Here is a 13,255-nt window from a genome sequence, read left to right as displayed (position 1 = left end):
AACAGTGATTGAACAGACAGCAGTCTATTGTAGTGCATTATCGATTGATAAATAAGCATAGAAAATAGTTTTGCATTAGTGAAAATTGACATTTTACTAGATTGCATTTCATAGTAAATATCTATGCCAGACCTCTCTATTGTTGAACCGTGGGCTGCATCGATGAGGATGATCAGCCGGAACCTGGCAGATGAGATTGTGCTCTGCTCACATTTACAGGAAAACGGCATTTGGATTTAATCTAAGTACAGCTGAGTGGTATAAAACATTTGGTCTATTACAATAGTGCAACAAAAAGCATTCCATTTCATTCTAAAAATTTGGCAATAGTAGTTTCGATAAGAATGTTTGCATGTAAAGTACGGATTAAAAAGATCCTTCTAAAAACTATTTGATACGCTTTCGTAGCAAAATGTGTTAAACAGCAAGTGGTCTTGAACACTACAAATGGTGTGCTGAGATATAGCCCTTCAACATGAGGAGAGTAGAAGGCGTAATAGAGAATTACTTTTCATTGTCTGTTAGCCCTTTGAGAGCTCCTTCACATATGCAGTATGTTGAGATCTACAGTGCATGCATTCATTGATACAGTGTTAATTGATACAGCCCACTATCTTTAGGGCATGTGTGGTTTGAACCCTGTGTGTAGTCATTTAAAAGAGAGGCTGGTTAGTGACTATGTTTCAGGATTGCCTTTTCCTTCACATAGCAGAACATTTCTTGGGAGAGCTCGTGTCTGAGTTGGCCTCCTGTCTGATACTTTCTGAAACGAAAAGGAAAAGAGAGAAAGTGGTGTGATAAGTCTAATAAATAATTGTTGGCGTAATATTCAAGTATAATGGGACCTAAAGCTGTCTTCGGAGTGTGGGCTATTAATTAATTATTAATACCCAATTTGGAATACCACGCGCACGCGCACGCGCACACCCACACCCACACCCACACCCACACCCACACACACACACACACACACACACACACACACACACACACACACACACACACACACACACACACACACACACACACACACACACACACCTGCTAGGTCACTCCTGGAGATGCCCACCAGTCCTTCATACAGGCCTTTGATGGGGTTCTGTTCTGGGATCACCACCCCATGCAGCCAGATCAGCAGCATACGGTGACCATGCTCCTTGTAGCTCTTGGTACCTGACACATCACAAAACACAGTTACATAACATTCAGTCATAGATTATGATGTCACATAATAATGACATTTGGATCTTGGATTTTAACTCTAAAACCCTGCAATATAGGCTACAGGTGGAATACATTGTTTGTCTTCACACAGATTTTTTAATTTATCGAATCATCAGTTTTTTTTTTATCATGGGACCCCACATCAGGGGAGCTGTAGGCCTAGGAGGAGGAGGAGGAGGAGGAGGAGGAGTACTACTACTACTACTACTACTACTACTACTACTACTACTACTACTACTACTACTACTGCTACTACTACTACTACTACTACTACTACTACTACTACTACTACTACTACTGCTACTACTACTACTATTACTACTACTACTACTACTACTACTACTACTACTACTACTACTGCTACTACTACTACTATTACTACTACTACTACTAACTAACTAACTACTTCACCTGCCCACTACTACTACTACTACTACTACTACTACTACTACTACTACTGCTACTACCGCTACTGCTACTACTACTACTACTACTACTACTACTACTACTACTACTACTACTACTACTACTGCTACTACTACTACTACTACTACTACTACTACTACTACTACTACTACTACTGCTACTGCTACTACCGCTACTGCTACTACTACTACCACTACCGCTACTACTACTACTACTACTACTACTACTACCGCTACTGCTACTACTACTACTACTACTACTACTACTACTACTACTACTACTACTACTACTACCGCTACTGCTACTACTACTACTACTACTACTACTACTACTACTACTACTACTACTACCGCTACTGCTACTACTACTACTTCACCTGCCCACTACTACTACTACTACTACTAACTAACTAACTAACTAACTACTAACTACTTCACCTGCCCACTACTACTACTACTACTACTACTACTACTACTACTACTACTACTACCGCTACTGCTACTACTACTACTTCACCTGCCCACTACTACTACTACTACTAACTAACTAACTAACTACTAACTACTTCACCTGCCCACTACTACTACTACTACTACTACTACTACTACTACTACTACTATTACTATTACTACTACTACTACTACTACTACTACTACTACTACTACTACTACTACTACTGCTACTACTACTACTGTTACTACTACTACTACTACTACTACTACTACTACTGTTACTACTACTACTACTACTACTGTTACTACTACTACTACTACTACTACTACTACTACTACTACTACTACTACTACTACTACCGCTACTGCTACTACTACTACTTCACCTGCCCACTACTACTACTACTACTACTAACTAACTAACTAACTAACTAACTACTAACTACTTCACCTGCCCACTACTACTACTACTACTACTACTACTACTACTACTACTACTACTACTACTACTACTAACTAACTAACTAACTACTTCACCTGTCCATTGCTGCTCTATGGCACGGATGTGCGCGTCAGTGAAGCCCCAGTACTGAGCTAGGATCTTCCACTCTCCCCGCGACAGGTACTTGGTGGCCAGCCTCCACATGACAGAACGCAGGTGCTGGGTCTCCAGCTGGTGGTCCTGCTTGAAGGTCAGCTGCTTGGCCACCCACGAGTCACTGTCACTGCTCACGTTGTCCTGGAGAGACAGAGGGGGGGAACGTTAAAACTAATGTCGCTACACTAGCTAGCTCTCAGGCTAACCAACGTGCATGAAACGGATAACAAATTACACCTAACCCTAACCCATCTACAATCTGTCAAACACAGTCAGACACTTTCTAAGGAAAATTGTTTACTAAAGTTAAATATTTGAGTAAGGCTAACACGTTGGATTGGTGCTGAAGAAGATAGATATCGTGCAGGATCAGTTCTCCCATTGGTGGTTAATGTTACAGAGGAGAATGAATACAGCCCACACACTCAAATGCCAGCCAGTCCGTCCCTTTATTAAACAAACATTATTTCGTTCCAACATTTTGTTTTATAAAGGTATGTGGTGGAGCGTGTGAGGGCTCTATTGAGGGCTCTATTCATTCTCTACTGCCTCTTCTTGGCCCTATGGAACCCTACCAAAGGATGTGAGTTTTTTTGTTTTTTTTCTGCGTGGGGCAGTCCCACTCATATTTTTCATTTTATTGGACAGATATAGTGAAGACAGACACGAAAGTAAGGAAGAGAGGGCATGTCAGCAGGGCATGGGCCGGATTCAAAGTTAACCCATGCCAACATGGGCATATGTGTGCACTGTAGACCGCGGTGCTAGACCACTGGACCACCCCAGGCCACCAAGGATGTGAGTTTTGACCGTACCTGACTGATGTCACAGTGGAACCCACCTTCTCCCATTTGTAAAAGCGATCTCCTTTGATGATCATGTCCACTAGGATGACGTGGCTGCCTCTAGCTGCCACCTCCAGAGAGGACTTACCCTGCTGGAAACGACAACACATACAGCAATGCAACATGGGATTGAATGAGGCACCTATCATCAGGCACCAGGGGAGGGTTTCATTTATGGAATGAAATAAGGAATGGTGTTGGATATGCGTTTGATGAACCTGTCCTCTGATTTCTACCTCCACCAGCCTCTCGTGGTAGGCATAGTCCTCATAAGGCTTCATGCTGGAGGTGTTTACAGTGTTGTGGTTTTAGAACACTTGGCAAGTTGGCCGAAGGAAACATTTGGCAACTGCTGACTAGGAAAACAAGAGCATCTAATGTTACGCATGTAGATGTCAATGTGTCAATGTTTATTTAATTTAATTTAAGGTTGTATGAATTCTGTTACACATGTTATTCATTTCGATACAACAGCTTTCTGTGTTTTAACACAATTGTGCGTTTACATTTACATTTTTGGCGTTTAGCAGACGCCTTTATCCAAAGCAACAAATACATTTGACTAAGTAAGTGAATCATCTATCCACCAGTCATAGAAAAAGTCATCTATGCTCGGGCCAGGGGCCATTGGCAGTCGTAGTGCTAGAAGACAGTAAGTAGAGAAACTGTACAGGGGGGGTAGAGGGAAAGTAGATGTCTTAGGAGGGACAGTTAAAGATCCATAAAGTTGAATCATTCAAGAATGCCGCTTGATACTGTTGCAATGGTGGAGGTGTAAGGTTGATGTGAGGGTCTGGGGGGCATCTATAATGAGCAAGGTGTCTGTGGGGCCGGGGCACACAATGACACAGCCTGTCTGCAGTGGAGAGGTGGAGGGACCCCAGAGCTGAGGGCCAGAGCCTGCCTGTGTGCTAGGCTACAGCCTGCAGAGACTGGGGGACTGCAGTGGGGGGGAAGACACTCGTTACTGTTCTACTGGGTCAGCTCCAATGCCATCAGGGACAATAAAGGTTATCTCATAAGATAGTGAGACTATGAGCCAGAATGACTTATCTCTACAGCGATAATCATTCAATGATATTAGGGGAGGCTGGTGGAGGTAGAAATCGAAAGACAGGCTTACTGTAATGCATTTTTAAAATCTTAAGTGAAATACCTTATCTAGGAGTTTGAGGTTAACTCCAGCTAACAGGATCATCTCAGCGATGTCCTGCCGACCGTGCTCGGCTGCGATGTGCAAAGCAGTCTGCTGCCTCTGTTGGGAGAGAGAGATCATGTGAGAGAGGTCACTCAGCAGACACACACACACACACACACACTCGCACCCAGCAGACACACACACGTGATAGCCCATGCGAGCGCACAGACACAGACACAGACACAGACACAGACACAGACACACACACACACACACACACACACACACACACACACACAGTTGTTGGATCTACATCCATATACACTGATTAGCCAAAACATTATGACCACCTAATAATATGCTAATATGCTGTTGGTCCTCCGTGTGCCACCAGAACAGCGCAGACCCACCGAGGCACGGACCCTGAAGGTGTCCTGTGGTATCTGGTACCAAAACATTAGCAGAAGATCCTTCAAGTCCTGTAAGCTGTGAGGTGGAGCCGCCGTGGTCGGTCCAGCACATCCCACAAAATGCTTAATCGGATTCGTGCATGGTTTGTCCCTCCCCAGACCAGTGTCGGTAGGTAGCTACTCCCCACTGCTGACCGGGAGCACCCCACTAGCCTAGCCGTTTCAGAGATGCTCTGAGCCAGTCATCTGGACGTAGCAATTTGGCTCTTGTCAAAGTCCCTCAGGTCTTTACTGATGTCCAGTTCTCCTGCATCCGACACATCAATTTCGACAATTGACTGTTTACTTGCTACCTAATATATCCCACTCCTTGGCAGGTGCCATTGTAACAACATAATCAATGTTAATGTAACTTCACCTGTCAGTGGTCATCATGTTTGGCGGTGTACTACTGTATATTTCTATCTGAAGGATGTATTGTACAATGTTGCATCAACTAGAATTAGCCTCAGCTGTCCAGCTGTCCAAACAGAACCACACAAGTTATGTTTGCAGCGATTAAAGCTGTAGGCTTTATCACTCCAAACTGCTGTCTGCTTACTGAGTATGCAAATATCACAAACTTGTATAATATGTCACACTTAGACATTGTTGCAGTTGAGTGCATTGCATAACACGTTCACACATAGGGCATAAGTTGTTAAGTAACATTATGCTATGTGCAGTAGTGGAAACATAACTCACGTTGTCAACGATGTCCAGGTCGCAGTCAGCGTCGATAAGAAGCCGCACAATCTCTGTGTGATTGTTGAGCACGGCTATGTGGAGCGGTGAAGTGTGTTGCTGTTCAAAATAAACACAGTGGACGATCAGACACAAACGGATGTCACATTGTAATCCCCAGTCACACAGGGACACTGCTTTGATCTACAGACAGGGTTCGAGGCACTCACTGTGGTTTTATAATAATAATAACTTTTTATTTATATAGCGCTTTTCCTGCAAATGTTGCAGCGCAAAGTGCTCCAATCATTATATAATTATAATTTAATTATTTAGTCATTTAAAGGCAATATTAAAAAGATGGGCTTTTAGTCTTGCCTTGAACATATTTGCAGAGGTTGCGTCCCTAATATAAACTGGCAGTGCATTCCACAATTTGGGTGCATAAAATGAGAATGCAGCCTCACCAAATCTCTTCTTTTGTACATGTGGTACACAGAGAAAACCAGCGTCAGAAGACCTGAGAGCTCTATTGGGCTGATATGCTAGCAAAAGGTCTTTCAGATATTCTCGTGCTGTGCCAGTGAGAGCTTTATAAACAAACAGAAGGATCTTGAAATCTATTCTGAACTTATATGGACAAACACCAAACAACTAGAATGCAGACATTTCCCAGTGAGTGGCACACAGATCTGGGCCATACACTGCACAGGAGCTCCCCCTGCTGCATAGGCTAGTCACTGCAACACTGAGAGAACACCATACAGGCAGGTTTTTGTTCCAGATCAGCACTAACACAGGATTTAGACGATCAACTAATCATAGTCCTCATTGTACTGTTAAACATGATTGGCTTATATTAGAAGTGTTAGTGGTGGGCTAGAACATACACATACACACAGACACACACACAAGCACGCGCGCGCACACACACACACACACACACACACACACACACACACACACACACACACACACACACACACACACACACACACACACACACACACATTTTAATCATTTATTTCTGTCCACATAGAAACAAGTATACAAGGACACAAATACTGAAGGCACAGATGGGATGCATTCACAGACAGACATGGGCAATGTCTTTCACATACAACAGGACAAGACTCACGGGTACAAGTAACACCGTCTCCGCCATATTTGGCGGCTGCCAATAATCGTAGAGACAGAGCAATACTTGCTGAGCCTTTTTGCTTCTCGCTTGGACATTCCCAGTAGACGTAGTCCTCTGACAACCAGTCTGTGCACATGTCCAAGACTGCCAAATATAAAGACTAATAGCGTACACCTATAGCCTAGCTCTGAGATGGTGTCTACAAGCTGCTGGTATTTCATGACCTTAGTCATGAAGGCTTCCTCTAGGCTTATATCAAAGGTGCACGCTACCTCTAATACAGACACCTCTCTGGACTCTTCATTAACAACAACAACATCTGGTGTGTTGGCAGACAACTGTGAAAAGTGACATTGGTCATTACAGAAATGGAACATGGATGCATTGACACAAGCATGTGTATACATTTTCACTGTAACTGGGAAGTGGAGTGATATGTCCTTTACTATTAGGCTCACAATTCTGTCATGACGTGCTATATACATTCCTTTGTAAACATAACAGCCATTCAAGATATGTGAAAGTGTTTCTGTAACCTGTTCTGTGGTGTGGTGCAAGCAATGAGGAACCTGAGTGGAGGGAAACCAAATAGAGAGGTTGAGTCTGGTAGGAAGGACTTGTAATCTGGCCTTGGTTGTGAATATGACAATGTCCTCATCGAGTGCAGTGTTTTTTAGAAAAGAATGGGAAACAGAGTGATCAGCTGTGGGAAGACATGCCAGTTTTCCCTGGAGTTTCAGACCAGTCCAGTGTTGTTGTTGTTGATGTTGATGAAGGTCCATGAGAGTCCGTCTGGCCCCTCTAGATGTTAGCTGGTGGCTCTGTCCAGCAAAGGAGGCTGTTGCCCTGACCTGTGTGAGAGGGTCAGATATACAGTTCTCTGAGACCCGAACAGTCTCAGAGTCAGACCGCACCCACTCCAGGGACACCCCGGCTCGGACACAGAGGTCATTCAGGTCTGGCCAATCAGACCAGACTCCAAAACCAGCGGAATGAGTGTCCAATTTTCCGCTGGGTTTCCTCTTGAACCCAAGGAAGTGGGGCTCCGCCCCCCTGGCAACTGGGACCTTCCTTCTCCTCAGGTCCAGGAACATGGAGGAGCGGGCCAGCTCCCTGACGTCCTTGTCGTCGTTGTTAAGCATCCTGAGAAGATGGGAAATTCTCATGCTGGTGTAGATCCATTCTACATTGGGGACCCCTAGCCCTCCCTCCCATTGGGGATGAAAGATGATGTCACGGGTGCTGTGTGAATTGAGTCCAAGCCACCTGCGCACTACGCTCACAGTCTTGTTGTTCATTTCACACAGCACTTTCTGGGGGATGTGGACATTGGAGAAGAGGTGCTGAACTTTGGACAGGGCCACCTGCCTGATGGCTTCTAACTTCATAGTTAGTGGCAGAGGACAACTGTCTATCAAGTCCAGCCTGGAAGTGAACTCAGTCAGGATGTTATTGACTTGCTCCTTCCACTCTCCTGCGATGTTAATTTTATGTCCAAGATATGGGTATGTCTCATGGAGAGAATTTACATGAATGGGCTGTGTTGCTAAAGAGAACACAGGGGGTGTGTCTGTTTTTGAGTGGTACCACCTGTTCCCCCCACTCCGCCTCTCATACAGGACAGCACATTTGACAGGGACACACACACACACACACACACACACACACACACACACACACACACACACACACACACACCTCAAAGGGCCAGGCTGAGCCAGCTCTGCTCTAGAAGAACAAGAAATGGGTTCTACTTCCCTCTGGCTCAGCGATAGACAGTTTTCTATCTGCCATATTGTGGTTCATCCGCCCCAGGTTTAAGATGATTTATAAAGGGGGTCTGAAGACAAATGGGTTTCCTGAGCCTTGGCCACAGACCCTGAGGCTCTTCTCTGTGTTAAGCCATCACACAGACAGCCTTAACCCCTCAGCTCGCCTGTAACCACCAGGACCACGGTGGCAACCACATTACATAGAAACACATAATACACATCACAGATCATTGTTTTCACAGCACAACTTTTATGGTTTTGTAGCAAAGCAAGGTATTCCATCAGCAGTTGGGCTGTGATCAACTGAGCTTGGGATGTTCTTTCCAGAGGATAGTAGAACAGTTAGGAACACAAGACAGACAACCATATTTTGAGTTGGCGTCTTAATTGATTATATTGTGTGAATTCTGTGTAATTGTTTGTAATGTAGGCTAATGTAATTGATGTCCTTTAATATAATGTATTTTCATGTAAGTGGGGCTCCCCAGAAAAAGAGACCTTTGCATAAACAAAGGTTTAATAACTATTTTTGTAATTGACATTGACCAGCAAGAGCAGCACACACATTCACACATATAATGTTTTCGATCCTCAGGATTTTTGTGTTGTTGTGTGTGTGTGTGTGTGTGTGTGTGTGTGTGTGCATATGTGTGTGTGTGTGAGTCTGAATGATTGTGTGTGCGTGTGTCTGTGTGAGTCTGTATGATTGTGTGTGCGTGTGTCTGTGTGTGTCTGTATGATTGTGTGTGCGTGTGTCTGTGATTGTGTGTGCCTGCGTGGCGTGTGTGTGTTGGCTCAAACCCTTCTGTTCCCATGGTCAAAGTTCTCCCTCAGACCCAGGGTTCGCGACCTCCGGGGTGGTGGTGTCTGTGGCGCTGGGGGTTGAGGCTCTAAGCGCTGGACTCCAGACCTGCCTGCTCCCCTGGCCCATCTGTGGAATGTTTTCCTACTGCTCTTTTAAAAGTAAAAAAATGTCCAAAGCGGGTTTATTTGCAGATTGGGTGTCGGGTACAAATAAGCGCTGATGACTCTCCACAATCCAGGCCGTGATAACAGAAGGCACAAACACAGGAGGGCGGCCCGGTGAAAGGGGAGATGAAAGAGGGACAGCTGCCCTCGCTCGGGTCTGGATCCTTATCGGGCCGGGCCTGGGCCCTTTGTGAGTTTGTGAGCGGTGGCCGGGCCCATCACAAGTGGGCCAGGGCCGGGCGGTAGGTTCAAAGCCTCCTCCTCCTCTCTTTTTCTCTTTATTCTCTCTTCCCTCCCTCCCTCCCTCCCTCCCTCCCTCTCTCTTTTTCTGTGTTTGTAGGCTGATAATGCAGTCAAAACTCACTCGATCCCTTGAACTGCTCCCAGTGAAAGTGATAGCTCCGGATCTCGCCCCCAATTGCAACCTTTGAGTAATACCTCTATCTCAAAACGGCTCTCGATTGCTCGAGTTCGTGTGGTCGTCGGATGCTCACATTATGTTCTACACTATGTTACCTCAGTCCGGTCAGGCTGACTAAAACCAACTACCGTAACTAAAAGAGGTACGATTGATTTTCCAATGAGTTTACCTAGACACTCTTAATACCGGATGTACTGGACCAGTGGAGGCTGGTGGAGGTAGAAATCGGAGGACGGGCTCACTGCAATGCATGGGGAACGGATGAGGAATGGTATGAAACACATTCCTTGTAAAGTCTCATGCATCACAATGAGCCCGTCATCCGATTTCTACCTCCACCAGCCTCCCCTGATCTCCACGGCAGATGGCGTGCATCAGTTATTCTTGCAGACGTGTGAAACTTCTACAATACCTGGTGCATGGATACAGCAGTACACAGGTTGCCTTGTGTACACCCGCGTCTGTCCATAGTTATAGACGTGGGCTTGTGTGCTCACGCTGTCTCCACAGATATAGATCGGCTTGTGTACTCATACTGTCATACAGTGATACAGGTGGTTCTGTGTACTCACTCCGTCTACCGTGTACTCTTGTGTACTCACGCTGTCTAGAGTGTCTGTGTTGACACCGGTCTCCAGCAGCAGGCCGGCCTCCCTGTCAAAGCCGTGCTGGGCCACGTAATGGAGAGCGTTCATATTCTTCTGCACAGTTGTGGGACAACACAGACCAGGACAGGTTAGAGATGCAGTTTCTCAGTTTCTTCTTCTTCTCACCGATACAGTCCTATCCATTTCAGAGTATGTGTCGAATGTGATCTGAACATTGTATTGTACAGATGAGACGCATAATAACTGTGTATATAATAATAATAATAATAATAATAATAATAACGCTTTTCCTGCAAACGTTGCAGCTCAAAGTGCTTTAATCATTATATAATCTTAATTTCATTATTTTGTAATTTAAAAGCAATAATAAAAGGATGGGTTTTTATAATCTTAATTTAATTATTTAGTCATTTAAAGGCAATATTAAAAAGATGGGTTATTATATGACGGCCCTTACGTTGGTCAGTGTGTTGACGTTGCAGCAGGACTCCAGCAGCAGTTTGACACATTCGTAGTGGCCTCCGTCAGCAGAATGGTGCAGAGATGTCAGTCCATCCTGCAAAAAACATTTTGTTTTCATATATCTTCACAGCACTGTGTGTGTATCTAGTTCTACACTGTGCTCTGTGAACCAACACACCGAAAATACACTTCTACAACAGCCTGTTTGGATACTGGATTCTGATTGGCTAGCAACAGTGGTCAATACCCCAACTCCCTTCAGTTCATTTCCAGTATCAATGCGCCACCCAATCAATCTGATTAAGAACACCCGATTAGTTTTTGGCTCAAAGGCAAGTGAATGTGGCCTAGCCTACAATGCAATCGTTGATCTTGTTTATGGGACTATATTCTGTGGCGGAAGGATATATGTATTCTGAAACGATTAATGATTGTAAATAAATGAGTTTAATGTTACAACTGTGTATTTTTTACATTATGTGGTAGCTTTTGTAGAAAAGCAATTTAACATTCGAGGGCGGGGGGTTGTGGAGACATTTACCACTGGTACAGGTTTTTCCGGCAACCCTGTACCAGTAGTAAATGTCTCCACAACCCCCTTCCTCTTATGGTAAATTGCTTACATCAGGGGAGGCAGATGGAGGTAGAAACCGATGAACATTGTAATGCATTGAACGGAATGAGGAATGGTATATCAAACATTACAAGAATGTAAACATATTGCAGGGTTATAGGACATTGCACTATTCCCTTGGTTATTGCACAGTAGTTTCTCATATTGCACAGGGGGCGGGGGGGGGGGGGGGGGGGGGTTACAGAGGGGATTTTTGTTTTGTTTTGCTTAGATCTTAGATCCAAGTTTAGTGCACTTATGGCCTTGGGGAGGCAGATGGAGGTAGAAACCGTTGGACATTGTAATGCATTGAACGGAATGAGGAATGGTATATCAAACACATTTTTGACATCATTCCACATTCCATTCCATGCATTACAATGAGTCTGTCCTCAAATTTCTACCTCCTCCTAGCCTCCCCTGATGCACACACAATAAGAGTCAGCCGTACACTCACAATGTTTCTCTCGTCCACGTCCACTCCTATCTCTATGATCTTCAGCAGCACCTCTGTGTGTCCGTGCTTGGCTGCTAGATGCATGGCTGTGTTCTCCTCCTGCACCCCCAGGTAGAAGGATTTGCGATGATGACATTATGTATGTAATACACACACAAAACCTGTTCCCTAAGGCAATTAGTGTGTATTGTGTGTGTGTGTGTGTGTGTGTGTGTGTGTGTCCTACCTTGTCCTTGACTCCGTGAGCACAGCCCATTCCGATGAGGAACTCCACCACCTCCAGTTGTCCGTGTTCAGCGGCCAGATGAAACGCTGTCTTCCCAGACTTAGAGAGGACAAGATGGATCAATAAGGGATTATAATCATCACCATATAATCATATAATCATAATCAAAACAACCACCTCCACACATCCGGACATGGCATCAGGACAAGAGGACATAAAGACAAGGCAACATAAGTCCTCAAGGCATGACCGTGTGCACAGAGGGTGGTGATCAAACCCATTAGGTAAACATGACAGTTCCTTGTCTGTCCTCCTGTCTATAGACTATAGGCAAACACCAGAGGAGCTTAAGTACAGATTGAGGGCTGGGAAAGTTGTGGGACAGACAGACAGAGCAGGGGTTGTGGCAGGGCAGCAGTCACCTTGTCCACTCTGTCCAGCCGCACGTCCTCCAGGTCCTCCATGATGAACTCCAGCACGGTCACGTGTCCCCGGTGGGCAGCACAGTGCAGGAGGCTCAGCCCATTCTGAGAGAGACAGACAGGCAGGCAGGCAGGCAGGCAGACAAACAGGCAGACAGATAGACAGGCAGACAGACAGACAGACAGGCAGGCAGGCAGACAAACGGGCAGACAGATAGACAGGCAGACAGACAGACAGACAGACAGGCAGGCAGGCAGGCAGGCAGACAGACAGACAGGCAGGCAGACAGGCAGGCAGACGGGGAGACAGGCAGGCAGACAGGCAGGCAGACAGACAGACAGGCAGAC

General features: G+C 45.1%; 1 protein-coding gene across 1 annotated transcript in view; it reads right to left on the bottom strand.

Annotated features, from left to right (window-relative positions):
* Position 1: 1 nt before the first annotated feature.
* The window catches only part of ankdd1a (ankyrin repeat and death domain containing 1A), a 17,004-nt gene continuing 3,750 nt past the window's right edge, over positions 2 to 13,255 (bottom strand). The window contains exons 5-15 of the mRNA XM_080539020.1: positions 12,908 to 13,012; positions 12,486 to 12,584; positions 12,260 to 12,358; positions 11,185 to 11,283; positions 10,722 to 10,820; positions 5,838 to 5,936; positions 4,702 to 4,800; positions 3,542 to 3,637; positions 2,640 to 2,841; positions 1,042 to 1,173; positions 2 to 763 (exon numbers count right to left, since the gene is read on the bottom strand). Of these exons, the coding sequence (XP_080395146.1) occupies positions 702 to 763; positions 1,042 to 1,173; positions 2,640 to 2,841; positions 3,542 to 3,637; positions 4,702 to 4,800; positions 5,838 to 5,936; positions 10,722 to 10,820; positions 11,185 to 11,283; positions 12,260 to 12,358; positions 12,486 to 12,584; positions 12,908 to 13,012 (1,191 nt within the window). The 3' untranslated portion in view covers positions 2 to 701. The remainder of the gene's footprint in view (positions 764 to 1,041; positions 1,174 to 2,639; positions 2,842 to 3,541; positions 3,638 to 4,701; positions 4,801 to 5,837; positions 5,937 to 10,721; positions 10,821 to 11,184; positions 11,284 to 12,259; positions 12,359 to 12,485; positions 12,585 to 12,907; positions 13,013 to 13,255) is intronic.

This window comes from Nansenia antarctica, assembly GCF_963989245.1.
Source record: "Nansenia antarctica genome assembly, chromosome: 9".
Lineage (NCBI taxonomy): Eukaryota > Metazoa > Chordata > Actinopteri > Argentiniformes > Microstomatidae > Nansenia > Nansenia antarctica.
This window is presented reverse-complemented; position numbering and strand designations above follow the sequence as displayed.